The sequence below is a fragment of the Chrysoperla carnea genome, chromosome 1 (genome assembly GCF_905475395.1).
Source record: "Chrysoperla carnea chromosome 1, inChrCarn1.1, whole genome shotgun sequence".
NCBI classification, from domain to species: Eukaryota; Metazoa; Arthropoda; class Insecta; order Neuroptera; family Chrysopidae; genus Chrysoperla; species Chrysoperla carnea.
Window position 1 is genome coordinate 54,382,608 of NC_058337.1, and position 18,737 is coordinate 54,401,344.

The window sequence follows — 18,737 nt, forward strand, 5'->3', positions numbered from 1 at the left end:
AATGTTAGTTTGTCAGCTCACGGAAATTACAAAAGTAAATGTTTGGTTGTATATAAAAGAGCAAAAAATATTGTATACAGTGGCGTAACTACTATCAATTTAGAGATGAGTTCCATTGAAAAAATAGACCCTCTCCACTAGTGCCCCACTCCTATTTTACAATATGGGAAAAAAAAACAAATATTCTTTTTCGTTGAAACGTATTTATTTATACATTGTATATTTTTCCAATTTTTGTAGGTACATTCGGGCTGAAATCTTTAAAACGTGCTCAAGACGTAAAAATTCGAAAATGGGCAACATAGGTCAACTGGGTACGGAGTTCGTAGGACTCATCTTCTAAACCATAAGAGATAGAACAAAAGTGTGAATGTAAAAAATGTTTCTTATAAAAAATAAACAACTTTTGTCTGAAACTTTTTCGTAAAACATTGTCCATATCGGGTATTTCAACAATTAACTCAGTTTGAGTTAACTGTTTATTTTCACTTACATAAACTTTTTACACCAGGTGTGTCGCTGAATGGAAATACAGAGTCTTATAATACATTAGATGAAACTATCTTTTTCTAACCGATAGTAAATAGTGTACGCAAAACAAACAAATTACTTATAAAACCAGTGAAAACAAACAATTGACTTAGTTAATTGTTGAAATACTACCTATATTTAAAGACCGTATTGATTATACAATCGTTTTTTTTTTACGTCATATAAAAAAGAGAGCCAAACATCACACTATAAACTATACATTTCACACACACTTTACTAATATTCCCATATAATACATACAATATAATTGCGCCTCATTTGAGGGTAAACAGTGATGTTTACGAAAAAATGTTTCAAACAAAAGTTGTTTATTTTTTTATAAGGAATATTTTTTACATTTAAACTTTTGTTCTGCCTCTAACGATTTACAAAATGACCCAAAACCCAATTGACCTATGTTGCTCATTTACGAACTCGACCTTACTTTTTATGTTCTGAGCACGCTATAAAAATTTCAGCTTGATATCTTTTTTCGTTTTTGAGTTATCGTGTTGACACGATACAACAGACAGATGGACAGACAACCGAAAATGGACTAATTGGGTGATTTTATGAACACCTATATAAAATTTTGTTCGTAGCATCAATATTTTTAAGCGTTACAAACTTGGGACAAAACTTAGTATAACTTGATATATTTCATATACATATGGTTTAATTATAAGCTGATATATAGCTCGAAATAGATTGACAAAAAAATAAATAAGAATTGTTTATTTGATATGATTTTATTAAAATTAATTTAAATTATGTAAATTGTCATACAAATGTTTTAACAATGATAATGTTGGCTTACGTACCGATGAATTGCATGAGTCAATTACAGATGTAATTTCATCACATGCTCGTTGAAAATGTAAATAGGTTTTTAAATATAATATTTCCTCATAAATTTTCATATTTCTGGTTTTCTGTTCACTGTTATATTCATAATCTGATAATTCGGATCTTGTTTCTGATGTACTTGCTCCTAAAGATTTTGGTGGTAAAATTGATTTCATGACTTTTGCTTTAGTTACTGCTATTGATGTGGTTGCAGCAGTGCTATTTGGTGGTTGTACTTCATTCAAAATATTTACATTTTTATAGATCATGTATCGATCTTTTGGTTTCTCCATTTCTATAGATTGTTTCATTCGACTTTTATATTTAATTGGTGGCCGTATTTTATCATCCATTACACTTATACGACGATCAATTGTCTTTAAACATTTTTTAACCAATGATTCATCGCTATTTTCTATAAATAACATTTGTTTTTCTTCTTTGTAAACATTAAATTCTTGATACGGAACCTATGAAATTGGATTAATTATCGAATTTATTATGATACTAAACTTTTAGTTGGAAAATTTTAAAAATATTCTAGAACGGAATGAAAATAGAAATGAATCTAGAAAATATTGACGACGTTGTAGGATCCATATAAAAATCGTATATCTAATGTAAATAAATATCTGTCAATTTTTTTTTTTGGAAGCAGCCTACAGTTTTATTTGAGAATTGAACTTCAAAAAAAATTCCTGAAGCCATGAGAGTTCCCTTATATGTACTATAGGTTAATGTCTCTAAGAAGGTACCATAAGAACACGTCTTTTTAAATTATGAGAGGAACAGGCAATAATACTCGTATTCTGGAGAGTATGTCCGGCTTAATATTCGCTTAAGGGAAAACGTCATAGGAAAATTATTAAAGACCTGTGTAAGAATACTATACACAATGGCGTGGGTGAAAACCATTTCATCTCTCAGTTTTATTCAAAAGGTTAGTTAGGTAAAGCCAAACTAAAACTCCCGATTCTACCAATTGGGGGCCTTGAAAACTTTAGATTCACTGGGCTATGCAAATCGGAGAGAATATTTTTATTTGATCAACTTTCATTATGTGGGGATCTTTTTTAATCTTAAAGTGCCTTGACAGTAGCGGGGCAGTAAAGGACTGGGGAGCTCCTAGAATTGGGGTACTCGCATACAGGGTCTAATTGGAAATAGTGCTTGGGTAGTTTTTTAAACATAGAATAAAAGTTTTTAGGTGTTTAATATACTTGCGAAGTAAGACAAAAGTGTGATGGTGAAAGCTTCACTTTTGCTAACTTTGGCCAGTATTGGCATTGTGCATGAGTTTTATTTCAGGCAGTTTCGATGGTAACCATAAACTAGTTTATCACTATATAATTGTATGGATGGACATAAAAGTTTATGGTTTGTATATATGGATTACATTGAAAATTTAATACTATTTTGTAACAAATTTAAATAAGTAATTATGTCAATTTACAGTTACAACATATTATTTATGCAATTTCGTCTCTTATTTTCATAATTTCGAATGCAACAAGTTGAATAGGGTATTCTACTATTTTTGAAAAAGTACCTCAATATGTTGATTTTGCTAATAAAAAGCCACCAAAAATTTATTTCGGAAAAATGCACACGCTTTCCTGCCAAAAACTTAATTTAAATTTTAAACCTTTTTTAAACTGTCAAAAACGCGGGCATCCAATATCGGTATCATATTACGAAATAACACAAATAAGTTTGACAGATATATTCATAGATATCTGATTATAATAAATATAAATACTTATTATCTATGGATATATTATACCCAGCTGTCTACACTGAACTAACTGATGGTCTATGACTCATACCGCTATGACATCACAGCAGGGCTTGTCCGCGTTTTAGGTCACGTGATATACAGTTTAAAAATTAAGGTTTTTATATTTTAATATTTTAAAAGAAAAATGTGCTTTTATGACTCGAAATCAAAATATTTAAGTATATTTTTATATAAATTTTAACTTTTTTCAAATTTCATTTATTTTTGACTAACGATAATACACTATCAGTTGTTTTTCAATATTTTCAATTTGAACCTACAATACCATTTACACGTGAACGATTGAAAGTTAGCCATATTTTAAGTAAAACGCATGATTTATTGCAAATTTTATAAGATAAAAGCGCTATGGTCCATTTAACTGTCCCCTCCACCTACAATCTCCTGAGGATACTCCACGAGAATGGGAATCGTTGAGGGGGGATTAAAGTATAATTGCAAGTCGAATTGCTATCTGCACTCTATACTACCTTCTTGTTACTTAACCATACTTATATACTCGCACATTCACTAATCAAAGGGTATATACGGCATAATACATGTAAATCTATCTTATAATCCTTTAAAGCCTTATTTTCTTGCACTTACCAATTGATCAATGTTTGGATATCTTACTGTAGGTAGTCGTAAATTTAAATGATTCTCCAATTTAACAGCATCGGTAACAAAATCATTAATAATTCGGCATAATATATTGTACACCAATCGACGTTTACGAAATTCAATATTAATTTTTTCTGTAGGAATATGTTTAATTGGCTCCAAAAGATCACATAATACATTCAAAATTTGATTTCGATCCGTTAAAAGTGTATATTTTTCTTTAATTGATATAATCATTTTATTTATATTTAAATCCCATTTTGGGGATTTAGGTAAAACATTTGAGTAAAATGATTTTAAATTATCGATTGAATTTTTTTGATAAAAATATTTTGGATATTTACGATTCCTGTCCAGATTTACATAATAAAATCTTTCCTCTTCGGTGATGATATATCTTGGAATTGAATAATTTTCATTAAAATCAATATTTAATTTTTTAAATATAGTCAATCTTTTTGGATGTGTTTCAATTTTATCAGGTAAATCTCTTAAAGCCTGTAAATATTTAGAAAAGTAAATTAGAGGGTGCAAACGAGGGATTCTTAAGCTAACGAACTGCTCGTTATGTTCGCTTAATAATTTTGAGGAAAGTGTCCATGTACACATTCTCAGAGAAAGATTGGGTAAACTATTCATTAATTAATTGACGAACTGAAGAATTAGCACGTACAGTGATGCATCTATAATTTTGACTTAACATTCATTCAAAAACACATAGGTTGATGAACGCGGCTACAGAATACAATAGAAATAAGTAGAAATCTGCCTAATAAAAAAGGTAGACTGACTTCCAAACAATAGTGATTCGAAACATCCAGGAATGTTATAATTTACCTGGATGGAAACATGCTGCATTTAAAATATAGCGACTAGTACACTGAATAACTTTGATTTAATAGTACAACAGGGATACATGGAAAAGTTGGGAAGCATTTTTGTTCGCTGAATACAAACTCAATGTCAAATTAAACGTATTCTGTCAAAAATTAAAATTTTTTTCTCTGAACATAGTCTCTAGAAACTACTAATACCTTAATATAATTATGTAAATCTAAAATTTAATATTTCCAACGTTAATATTTAATATTTTTTTGTGCAAAAAAATTTTGTGTTTTTTTTTGCCAAAAAAGTGAAATTCATGATCAAAAATGGCACGATTTTCGAAATACATGACAAAATCCGTTTTATCTGACTGATTATGGGTTACATATGCTCCCGCTGAGGACCTATGCTCCTTTATGAACAGGTTAAGTTGGCTGAATGTTCCTTGCGGTCCTATAAACACGTTACAAAAACTTTCTTTAAAATCGGTACTGTTTTCAAACTTTTACACTATCGACACACCGAAATATTATTATCCGGTTTATTCACTGTATATTATAAGTAAAATGTGTGAATAATTTTTAACATTTTTGAAATTTCTTATCAGAAAAGTGTACACTAGAGCAGAGATCAAATTCACGACATTAGAATTCTGGGTGAGAGCTTTTACCAAGTGACCAATCGGCTGGATGGTAGCCTTGTTTAATTTCGTTTCTTGGCGTTTTGTATCTTTATTTTGTATTTGCTTCCTATTTTGTGACATTAAAAAATTGGTTGCTAGAAACCTTTAGAAAATTCTTACAAAAAATAAGCTCTTAATTTCAATAGGAGCTTACTTTGATGAGAATTTTCTAGAGATGTCAAGAAACCAATTTTTCAGTATCACTACTAAAATAAAATTAGATTTTTTTGACCCACTCTAATATATATACTACTTAAAACCCGACCACGCTTCGCTGTTGCTCAATTATGCTTTGTAATGAAAGAAAATAGGATTATTATTATTTATAATTTGTATCTAAAGCTCGCAAAACGTTTAGAATTGCTCGTTTCCGTAAGAACTATTGAAATAAAAAGTATTTAAAAACACTTTTCTGTTAAACTGTAACGTTGTTTTTTTCAAGCAATCATCCATCATCAAAAACATACTGATTGAAAGATTATGTTTTCCTGTTTCATGTATTCGCGTTTTTGCTATTATATTTTTTTCGTTCAATGTGTAACCTTCAAGTTACTTCAGTATAGGAACGACGACGCGACAGCAAGAAATACAAGTGATGGTAAAACAAACACTGAAAGTGTCTTGGCCCTAACAAGTGTAATCGTGTTTATTTGATCTGCGAGCTAGAAGCGATTTGAAACTGTATGTAAAAACCTGTTTAAAAGTTATTAGATTATCTTCTTTCTCAATATTTGCCCATAAAACAAAAATAATTCGGGTAATTTTTGGTTCAGTTAATAGTATCCACTCTTCTTTAATCATTCCATATTCATCGGGATTTACCATGAATGAAATTCGATAAGTTTGTCCAGGTGGTATTACAAAATCAGAATTATCAAAAATAAATGTATCCGATAAATGATCGGACACAGGTAACTTGTTATCCAAACATAGTATACGTCGCCAATAACAATATATAGTTATTGTACCAAAATTTTGAAAATAAATTGTTTTTGTTGTGGTTTTATTTAAATCACTTGTGGTAATTATGATTTCGAAAATTTTCGGTGTGCAATTTGGAATCAAAAGAATATTATCAATTTTTAACTCAGTAATTCCATCTGTATTAAAAAAATCTTTGTCCTCATTATCGTTATCAGCGTCTGCAGTATCTTCGGCATATTCTTGCGGATTGGTTACAGTAATTATTGGTAAAATTCTAGCAAATTTTGTTGTTCTTGTATTCGAGTCAGTTACTTTTTCACATTTCTGACCAATTACAATTAAATTGTCCATTTCAGGTATGTGCGGTTGAATGTATTTTAGTCGATTTTGATTTTCTTCAATTTTTTGTGTACGGTATGGCTTGTTATACCAATTTTCTATCATTTTACTAAAAAATTTATTTACACAGTGATTATAAACATCACTTTTTATACCTTGCATATATGTAATATGCAAGGTATACTAAGTTTAGTCCCAAGTTTGTAACGCTTAAGCATATTTATGCTATGAACAAAATTTTGATATAGGTGTTTATAAAATCACCTAATTAGTCCATTTTCGGTTGTCTGTCCATCTGTCTGTTTGTCAACACGATAACTCAAAAACGAGAAAAGATATCAAGCTGAAATTTTTATAGCGTGCTCAGATCATAAAAAGTAAGGTTCGTAAATGAGCAACATAGGTCAATTGGGTTTTGGGTCATTTTGTAAATTGTTAGAGGCAGAACAAAAGTTTAAATGTAAAAAATATTCCTTATAAAAAAACTTTTGTTTGAAACATTTTTTCGTAAACATCACTGTTTACCCTCAAATGAGGCGTAATTATATTGTATGTATTATATGGGAATATTAGTAAAGTGTGTGTGACATGTATAGTGTATAGTGTGATGTTTGGCTCTCTTTTTTATATGACGTAAAATAAAAAAACGATTGTGTAATCAATACTGTCTTTATATAGGTAGTATTTCAACAATTAACTAAGTCAATTGTTTGTTTTCACTGGTTTTATAAGTTAAAATTATCAGGCATCATGGTATTCACGTTTGTAAAGAATAAGGGCCATGATCGCCTGGATTCCGTATGACCCCAACAGAGGGGAGGGGGGGTGGAGAAATTTTTTGTTGCAAATTTTGATTTTTCACCTTTTTCTCGGGAATTTTGAGGTTATGTTAAAAATGACTTATATACTTTGCTGTTGAGAAGTAAGCTTATTTGATATTCCTTATAATATATCCTGGTCTACTATTCATTTTAGTAAAAGAAAATTTTGTTTCATGTGGTCCTTAGAAATTGTCACATAACTTAATGCTGTCGACTTTATTCAGTTTTACATACTTTGTTCGTTCAAGCGTATTCGTTTCTTGTCGTATATGATTGGGTACTGCAATATATTCAATTTCTGGTATTTGACATTTTTTTCTTGCATCCATTCGTACTTCTAGGGGGGTTACATCATTTGCACATTTTGGTAATAAACGTATTGGTAATGTCCAAAATGCTGGTGAACCACGTTGTGGATCGGGTGGATCTAGTATTGTTATATAATCAAATATCAACTGATCTTCATGTTTTAAACGGAATGCTTCAATTGTATTCATAATTAATGATTGAATGGGACGATTTAATTTTTTTGACAAACGTTCATTTAATTGACGGCGTTCTTCTAAATATTTATTCCATAACTCAAAACGTTTATCATTTAAAATTTTTTTTGGTTTGTCAGACTCCACTGGGAAAACTTGTAAAGATTGACGTGCCATACGAAATGATATCAAAGAATTTACACTGCTTCGAAGAGGCATTCCAAATCCATGAGCTTGTTCATTAAGAAAACGTCTCGATTTTCTATCTGTTTCTGACATGGATGGATGAGAAAGAAGTGATAATAAATTATTACCACCCGCCCAATCTTCACTCATTTTGTATTAATTGAAATTAAATTAAAAGTATGCACGATAAAAAATAAGCAATTAAAAATATTGTTGCTAAGATATATAATTCTTGGTTGCTAACGTTACCATAGACATGAGGCTATTGTATTCCGAGAAATACCAACTGATAACACAGATTATAATTTTTAATTATATAATCTGTGCAAAATTTTGTGATTTTCCTTGAATGACCCCTAAATAAGAAAGTCGACGTTTGGCTGAAGGGTAGTGGCACAACCCTTGAATTTTTTTTAAGAGAAATTTCTTTATAAAAAAAATATTTTTGAGGCACTATGCAATTTTTATATTCTTAAGTTAGATATGTAAGGAATTAAAAAATCAAAAAGACAGACCAATCAGTCAGAGCGAAAACGCTTTTCCTTTTTCGCTCGTTTCTTTTTCTTAATAATTGGGATTTCGAAAAAAATTATTATTATTATTTTTTTTTTGAAAAATGGAAAGATCATATACAAGTTTTATGGCAAAACTGTTTTTATTTTTTATTTTTTCATGACAGTTTTTAAGTTACAGGCAACGAAAACGCCCGACAAAGAAAATATTCGTAAAAGATCGTTAAACGTCATAATGTTAATTAATAATTGTATATAGTGTATACTATTCAATTAACATTATTACGTCAGGGCGATGTTTTACGGTGTTATAAAACTTATATATGAACTTTCTATTAAAAAAAAAAAAGGAAAATGCCGCTACCCTCCAGCCAGATCTCGACTATCTTATCTTATTTACGGGTCCTTCAAGGAAAATTACAAAATTTTCCGTAGTGCCTCAAGCAACCTACCCCAAATTGTTGCAAAATTATCATGAAACAAGTGAAAATAAAATTTTGCATTTAAACTTTTGTTCTATCTCTTACGGCTTACAAAATAGGTCCTGCGTAGTCAAGACCCAATTGTCCTATGTTGCTCATTTACGAACTCGACCTCACTTTTTATGTCATGAGCATGCTAAAAAAATTTGAGCTTGATATATTTTTTCGTTTTTGAGCTATCGTGTTGACAGACAGACAGACGGACAGACAAAAGGACAGACAACCGAAAATGAACTCATTAGGTGATTTTATGAACACCTACATACCAAAATTTTTTTCGTTGGGTAAATATTTTCAAGCGTTAGAAACTTGGGACTAAACTTAGTATACCTTGTATATTTCATATATATGGTATAAAAACAGTTTTGTTACAAAACTTATATGATTTCTATTTTTGAAAAAAAAAAATTGCTTCAAAATCCCTAATGAATGTTTCGGTATTCTTCTGAGGATTTTCTTTTACCAGTCTCTTAAAAGGTATCAAAAGAATCTCGCTGTTTTTGTACAAAAGTAAAGAGTGGCTGTAAAGTCTGGAAACTACCTCTATGCTGTGTCGACGCCTTATAGAATTTTGGTAACTACATTAATTTTTTTTATACAGGTCCCCAAAATTCCGATAATATGATTGTTTCTAGAGAATTTACTTGAACTTACAGCCCTGCAGCTTCATTTTTAACTATTTTTTGTGTGTGCGCAGATTCGCTTTTTATAATGACGCTTCTCGCAGTCTGCTGCCCCGGACCATAGCTCTTTTGCCCCTAGGGTAAATATGCCTCTTAGCGTATAAATATCCTATGGATAAGATAACTAAATAATCTTGAGTTAGAAGTAATACTACTCGAACTTAAAGAGTGTTACCTACCATAAAAATTTTTCCGGGTTCAATTTGTACATTATAAACAGTCATATGAAATGCAACATACTTACATTTAAAATTTATACATTTTTTAAAATATAATTTTCATGTATAAAATATAAACGAAATATTTACATATAGAAAAGTTGTTTGCTGTCTGTCATAGAAGAGATCTACCAACTGTCGAGATGTCAGTTAACTGTCTCGTTTCCTTGTCAGCACGACAGGAACACGTAACTTGGATTATCAGCGCCCGCCCGCCAGTCAGTCACAAACATATAATATACAACCATGAGCTATGTTGATGGTATACCTAACATACATATATATGTGTATCTACATTCACTTGTTTCGTTTATCAACGCGAATAAACCTATTTCTCTAATGTCTAGTTTATTTATTTGTTGTCAGATAGTGCTATACATGTAGGTAGGTATGTTTCTTGCAGAAAAGTATATATAATAGCGTGATAATTAAAGGTGTACTCGTTCCTAGTCTTGGTACTTATAGTTCTAGCTTCTAGTACGCCTTTGAGATCGCTCAGTTTAGTTCGTTCACTTGTTGCGAACTAGTTCGTTCTTTTAGTTCGCTCTTTTTATTAATTAACAAAAAAAAAACTTAGTTAACTTTCCAAACTTTTTTTTTTATATTTTCCAAATATAAAGCACAAACGCACATTCATCACAAACGTACATGGACTAGTTGTGCCAGGGCAGAAATATTTTTTATATTTTAAATAATTAAAAGTGTTCTGCAGAGGTTTTATTGCAAATTTTATCTATTTTCAGGAAAATTTGGTGTGAAAGCTCTTATCGTTGCAGAAAAGTCTGTCACGCCGATTTTTAATATATAAAGCCAATATAATTTTATCCTTATCGCAGAATTACTTTTTTTTTTAATTTGTTCTTTTTTTAAAATATCTTTTACACCGGTAAAAAATAAAAAAATCCTGGCAAAAAATATTTCTGCCTGGATAAACCCTGGCATACCTAGTCCATATTGTACCTATCGTTAAATAGTATTGATTTATTTGCGAAATTTCGAAATCCGTGTAAGTGCAGTTTTACTGCCACGGGCTCTAGGGCTATTATTAATAATATTTTAGGATTATTAACAATAATATTTTATCTAATATATTTTTCTGTAATTCATGTAATCGATTATATAATTGAATTCCAATTTCGATTCGTTCAGCTTTTAATGATTCAGAGATGCCATCTTCAATTACATCAATTTGTTCTGATGTTGGCTATCGAGAAATATGTGATTCTTTATTTAAAAATAACGTCAAAATTCAATAATTTGCTTTTTTTTGAGTTTCATTGGTAGTCATATGTCGTTCGAAATCTTCTGATAATTTTTCTTAAAATTTATCCCACAATCTTTCGAGGTGAAATGGGTTACAATGCATGAAAATTCTAACAAATAATCGACGTAGTCTGAAAGGCATCATCCATAATGTTTCTGTATAAGTTGAATAAAATTGTCCGTTAACAGTTTTTAAATCTTCAATTTGCATTTTGAAGTAAATTTGCAATTTACAGTTCTTAAATCTTCATTTTGCTCCTTTTACTCTTAATAATAATAAATATTGAATAGCTCTTTTTGAATTGGACTTTTCAAATACATCCGTCCTATTGAATCTCATTGTCGTATTTATTTACACTATTATGATGTTGATCCATTATTTGGTTTTCTAAAAACAATGTAATGGAATTTCAGTGTATGAAAAATTATGAGCATTTTTCTCACGATAATTTTATGTAAAATACTCCATGAGCATTGTTGTTCGACTTAAAGCTTTTCTTATATTAGTTTCATCAACATCATCTTCTGAAAATCTGATAATTTGTTCATTTGGTAAATATACAGGTAAACGAATGACTGAATTGACTTTGTTTTTTTCCTAAATAACACAATACAGCTTCGTTTGGTCCTACATAGCGAGCTTCGATATGATATGTTATTTCTGCGTGATTTAATATAGTGCACCCAAATGTATTTTAAAAACAAGTGAAAACAAACAATTGACTGAGTTAATTGTTGAAATACCATGCATAGTCAGTGTTGATTTCTTTATCACATTACACATACAAACATGTGACACACGCATAACTGATAATCAAGTATAGTACATATGTAAATGACTTTATAGGTTTCTGCATTACCGACCGACATTTAGTGTATAGTTTGTACACATATTATAAAATTTCCGCCTAATTGGCGTCCTCACGGGTAAACAGTGATGTTTACGAAAAAATGTTTCAAACAAAAGTTGTTTAATTTTTGATAAGGAGCATTTTTTACATTTAAACTTTTGTTAATTTAAACCGTTCTATCTCTAACGGTTTATATGATGGGTCCTACGGACCCAAGACCCAATTGACCTATGATGCTCATTTACGAACTTGACCTCACTTTTTACGTCCTAAGTACGCTGTAAAAATTTGAGATCGATATCTTTTTTCGCTTTTGAGTTATCGTGTCCACAGACGGACGGACGGGCGGACAACCGGAAATGGACTAATTAGGTGATTCTATGAACACCTATGACAAAATTTTTTTCCTAGCATCATTATTTTTAAGCGTTACAAACTTGGGACTAAACTTAATATACTATGTATATTTCATATATACATGGTATAATAAAGGTTGCCATACTTGATCGACCAAGTTGACCTGCCAACCTATTATTACTTGAAAAGGTATATTGAAAGCTACAATTTCACGCAAAAATTACTCGGTTAGCTTGAGGGTTAAGTTCATATACCAATTTTGCATTGAAAATTACCCACTCCTTCATTTTTGCATCCGGTCTGGTAGGGTTGCTGTAGCCCATTGTTTTTACGGGTTTGATTGCCGCTTTATTACAAAGTTTGAGCCGGTTACAGATGGATCAATTGATTTTGCAGTCCGCTTCCGGAATTTAAGTATCATACCTTAGCAGACTTATATAGCAGACAAAGATATACTTATACAAGCTTAAGTAAGAGATAAGGTACGATCTAAATGTTTTAAAATACAAATAGGTTAGGTTAGGTTAGGTTAGGTTATATTGTTCATGAAGGACACACTTAGGCTAGAGAGCCCATTAAAAAAATACCAAATACGAATGCAATCATAACAAATTTATTATTCGTTAAAATAAATTATTTATTATTATTATAAATGCATTTCTCTGTCATAGTGTCATTCATTTATTTGTTGTAGAAATAATTAACATTGACAAGGTTACATTTATTTTAAGTATATGTTGTTCTAATTAAGTCACTTTATGTGTCAATAAAAGCTCTTTTCAACAGTTGTTGTACATGTTTTAACATGGATAGCCATTAAGTTTGTTACAATATTTTTTTAACAGACCGATCGACCCTTTCTTTAGTGTCTATCTATCCGCCTGTCTATCGTGTTCATCATTATCAAAGTATGGAAATACTATGAGTTGGACTTGTAAACAACCAAACGATCACGACATGAAGAGTATCCCAGAAAATATAGGTTGATTTTATAATAAAAATATGTATGTAGTTGTTTTCAGTATTATATCACGTCCATTATTGTAAAATAGTGATAACTAACAAAATTGGTTTCTCATGAAGATATAAAGTATAATATCTATGGAAGACATAAATTGTTTTTGATCGGAAGAAAAATTTTTTTGGACTATTTTATGAACCAATAACTGAATTATTTAAAAACTAAACGAACAGCCTTAAAGTTGCTCGTACATTAAGGCAATTTATGAATAAAAATCTGAATTTTTAACTCAATAAGTTAATAAGTATAAAATTGCTAACTCATACGTATAAAATAAGTTTTGACAAAAATCTGACATAGAGTTCTTATACAATTAGTTATTAAAAAGCGCATTTTTAACATGTAATCTGTAGTAATAGTTAACTTAAAACATGTATCTAATTTAAATAACCTCGCTGAAATTTATATAGATAAAAAAAGAAAAACTATTACTTTTATCAATCGGCTTTCGCAGATTACGTTAGAATAAAAAAAAGAAAAAGAGGTAGAAAAAATCGAACGTGAGGTGTCGTGAGATACTCGGTAGGAACTATGTAGCGCTTACTGTTTTATTACAAGATATTTTGTGAAAATTTAAGGTATTAATTTTAGAAGCCGAATACTTATTTTATTCTTTCATGAATTTAATTTTATAGCTACATTTACTTTTAAATTTAAGAATTAATTGTCATATTAATTTAATTAAAAAAGGCATAGTTCTGATTTAGTAATGAACCCAATATATGCGTACATTACCTACATTTGTTTTGATCGAGATACTTATTATGACATAACATAAAATTTCCTTTTACTTACTTTAAAATGATAACTCACTTTCACTCATTTTTTTAAATGAAAAAACATAAAATTTTGACAAAAAATACAAATTGATAAATTATAATTAAAAAAACATTTTTGAATATTCTTAAAATTCATGATAAGCTGAAGCGATTAATAAAGTTTTAGTTTTCTAGGTTCCTTAAGTGAAAATGAGCGGTTTTTGGTGTCGTTTTTTTTGTTGCACTATTTGAGGTTTTATCTCCCAACCCGCAAACAAATCAGAACGATAACGTGCGATATATGAAACATAGTTCCAAAAATATTTTTTATTTTGAAAAAATTCAAAATTTTGTATTTTGCCGAACCTCTTTTTTTTGACCAGAACCAGCTGCTGCCCGGTTGCAGAAATATTATAGTTTTACCACTTTTCGAGCTTTGTCACTTTTCCAATACGTATTAATCAAACCATCAAAGAGGCATTAAAATAAGGGAAAAATAAACAAAATCAATGTATAGAGTACAAAATTCTCTGTCGATCAGTATATACCACGACATAGTATAATCAATATTTTTTGAGATATGGAGCTACAAAAACACATGACGTCAAAACGGACAAAACTTTTGAAGAGCATAATAAATAACAGGCCGAAGAGTGGTCATTGGTTCACAACAGCTACCTTTTTATGGTTTGGAAAATGAAAAGCTGAAGAAAATTTCGTTCTTTCCAATTATTAAATGACAGGATTTAACTAAATTATCCACAGGGCAGTGTCCGATACTTATTTTTAGTGTACAAGGAGTAACTCATTAGTTCATGTAAAGAGATGTGCTCCGTTGAGTTTTTAAAGCATACACCAAGCCGCTAGTTGAGAGGCTAATGATTAACCTCTCGGAAAACAATTGATTTGAATGTATGACGAATGTTTTGTTATTGTAACGGCTTGATAAATTTTACATCATATCGTGTGGTTTAGTGGCATAGGTGTAATTCTTTCATACTGTAATTTTTAATGAATGTAACTATTATTTATTTTTCTTGTGTTGGATTTTCGAAAGTGTATTAGATTTTAAAGAGGTACTTTGCTGTTCTGTCAATAGAGCTCCTAGTTTGTAATATTGTTGTCTGTTTTAGATAGAAAACAATTATGATATTCTAGAAAAGCATTGGTGTTCCTTGTACACAAAGATCTACAACATAATATAAAATATATAATATAAATTGTTTGGCATTAAATTACCCATAATGTTGAATGACAGCTGTCCATCTAATATGTAATATGTCTGTCATCATTATGTGAATGTTGATCATCAAATCAACATACACACACCGATACATAAATACACATACATCATACATCTATGTATTAAAATCATTAATTCATTAGATAGACTATCCAACAAAGTGTTATGTTATAATAATAATGAAATGGCATGGATATGGAATCGTGAGGAGATGGTGTAGTTTAGTCAGTCAGTTATTGAATGGATAGAGTTCACAAACTCAACTAAACAAATGTCAGACATTTATATAATAGAATCTCACTCACTTCACTCACTTGTTTCAAATATTATGTTGGTAGTAACGTTGAGTGAGTTGAGTGACGGATGGATGGATGACTGACGGACGGATAAACGATTGAAAAGTGATCTAATGTTTTTTGAATTAGACTGGATTGTTATTTGGTTGATAATTATAATAACACCAAATTCAATTTACTGGCACACTAAAAATATAATTTTATTATAAGATAGATGATAAGTCAACGTAGTTTTTCTGTTCGTGATAATTTTACATGCACGAATTCAAAATTTTATATGCTAGAAATTGCAAACTAGTCATTCTATTTGAGGAATAACATCTACATTCTATAATTGAGTGATTCTGTTCTAACTGTTAGTTTTTTGAAAAAAATGTTAAGATTTTAAATTAAACTTTTTTAAGTTTTTGATGCATTAGTCTAATTTTTGTATAAATAAAAGCCTGAGATTGAAGAGAATTGAAAAAAATACACTCGAAAAAATTCAATTCTCTTTAATTAAGATTACTAGACAAGATATTTGTCAATATTTAGTTTACGCTGTATGCATCATATTAAAAACATCAATTATAATCGAAGAGATCATGATGAAAATAAATATCGAATGCATGATTAAAAGTAAACAAAAACAAAAAGTAATAAAAGTCTGAGAATTTTTACATGGTACTGACAGACACGATACTGACATTTTCCTTTCAGATAGCAACTGCAATTGTTTGGTTATCAATTCGATAATACCCATTTTTACCGTATAATTTAGGCCAGTAATAAGTATAAAAATTTATTACTTATGACAGAAAAAAGGAATAGTTGATATTTTTTATCAATACCACGATACTGACAAGTAAATTTACGACTTATACCGTTATGAAAATTGAATTCTAAAATGGAAAAACTATTTCTCTTTGCACTCTTTCATCATCTCGATGTTTGTAAACGTTATTCAGATGACGTACTTTCAATATGGCTTTTTAGTCGTTTCATTGATCTCGAGGAAGACGGCGTACGAATCATACAAATTCAAGTTAAAAAATTCGTTTAAAGTTAAAGACAAAAGTTATTGAACCGGAATTCAAAGTTAGTTTAATACATTGACAAAAAAATTGTGTAATTTTTTAAGTTTGATCATATACATTAAATTTTATGAGATCATTAATCTGAATTATTGATGCGGCAAAAAAAAAAAAAAAATTTATAGGTTAATTCTAGAAATGGGAATGGCACGGTAACTACAATAGGGTGGTATATTGTAAGTATTCTCGAAATAGCAAGTAACATTACACATAAAAAGGGATGAAAATATGTGTTCATGAATATCTAATTAACACAAAAATGTCATTAATAGATTGTTAATTAATGACCAGTGCGAACAAACAATACAGGACGTAAAAAACAGAGTTAGAATGGAATCACCTATTTAGCTTTATCTGAGATATGCTGAGTTGTTCATTTAGGTCTTGCAGATATTAATTGCTCAGCTCTCTTAAATATAAAGATTCAATTAATTATTGAACAGGTTAAAAAGAATAAAGAATTTTGATACGCGCCAGAAAGTGGTATTTAGAAGCATAATATAATAAGCATAATTAATTTTAAGTGTTACAAATGTTCTTACGTAATCGTATTAAAAGTTCATGACAAAAAATGGACCTCTTGTCAATGTATAAATCACAAAAGTTTAAATATCTATTCACTTCAAATGAACGCAGCATTTAAAAAAATAAACCAATGAATTTTAACAATTTTTATGTGAGTTGTGAGTTCTCACAACCTCTATATACACATTATTACCGAGCGCAAATTGAGACGCAGCTTGGTTAGGTGACATGATGCAGTTTTACGTAAATGGAAGTCTATGTGTAACACAGGCGTATGAATGATTTTCTCTACAGTGAAATGACGTTGTGACTGCCTAAAAACATACCAAATTGTCTATCACCTCACTATACAAAAACCATACAGAACCTATCATATACATAAACCTGTGATATCCTGCATTGATCTTCATCTACATAAAACGCTTGAAGTGTTAAATCTTCGGCTTGTATGTGATATTCAGACAGTATTTTAATATTCGGTATTCCCATGGCATGGGCAGTCCCCATGACCGATCAATTTTTTTTAATAAAAATACTATTTGAAGGAATGACTCATAATTAATGTTACATTATATTTAACAACGTTTAATTCACATATATTTTTATACCACAATTTTTACCCACGAACAATAGTCATATTTTTTTCTTTGTAATTACTTAAATCTTGTAGATAAAACTCGTGATTGCTTCAACTTGGGTCATTTTTCATCCAGGCAATCATTTGTTTCATTGAACAATACTTAGAACTCTACAATTTGGCATAAGTTTCATCACTATAACATATGGGCCAAGTAAGTGTGTGAATTTTTTTCTTAAAGTCATCATATGAGGGGAAATGTAGGGCAGCAAATAGAAGAAGATCAATGATAAATTGGCTTCTTAATTGTTGAATAAACCATTCAAAAAGTTGCCAAATATTCAAAAAAGTAAAATAAAATTGGAGAATAAGCAGTTTTCTACGTCTCTTTATAACGTTAACAGGTGTAATGGTACCATTCGCACCACACTAGTTTCACCGCTGAATAGAAGCGGTCCAAAATAAAAACTCAACATCGATCTTATAAAGGTAGAAAGTAGTAATTAAAAATGAGGGAGAAATATTGTGATTGTAAATAAATTTAAATATTTGGGAGTTTAATTCACGTATAATCAAAAATGGGGTGAACGCATTCAGTGGTTAAAAAGTCGGTGTAAGTGACTTATATTAGATATCCGAAAACATATATATAAGCACAGCAAAAATCCTTTCCAAGTAGGTATCAGCTTGTTTAATGTTTTGGTTTGAATCGATTTGAACAGACGGATGTGAAATTTGGAGACAGAGTGCCACAAATCCTTTTAGGGTACAATATTTTTCAATAACTTTTGGGGGTATTAAAATTTGCTCGTAATGCTGCCTGCAGTAAATATAGAATTAG

At 30.0% G+C, this 18,737-nt stretch overlaps 1 protein-coding gene across 1 annotated transcript; it reads right to left on the reverse strand.

Moving 5' to 3' along the window:
• Positions 1–1,289: 1,289 nt before the first annotated feature.
• Positions 1,290–8,187, reverse strand: LOC123305869. The gene is made up of 4 exons (XM_044887707.1): positions 7,604–8,187; positions 6,302–6,657; positions 3,764–3,996; positions 1,290–1,847 (listed from the first exon to the last, which is right to left on the reverse strand). Exons 1-4 carry the CDS (start codon positions 8,185–8,187, stop codon positions 1,290–1,292), a joined length of 1,731 nt encoding a protein of 576 aa, XP_044743642.1.
• Positions 8,188–18,737: the final 10,550 nt, after the last annotated feature.

Coding starts and splice junctions, on each gene's coding strand:
- LOC123305869 (XM_044887707.1), bottom strand. CDS start 8,187: ATGAGTGAAGATTGGGCGGGTGGTAATAATTTATTATCACTTCTTTCT. Junction 3,997..6,301: donor CGAAATCATAATTACCACAA/GTGATTTAAATA, acceptor TATCAATTAAAG/AAAAATATACACTTTTAACG. Junction 1,848..3,763: donor ATCCAAACATTGATCAATTG/GTAAGTGCAAGA, acceptor CCAATTTCATAG/GTTCCGTATCAAGAATTTAA.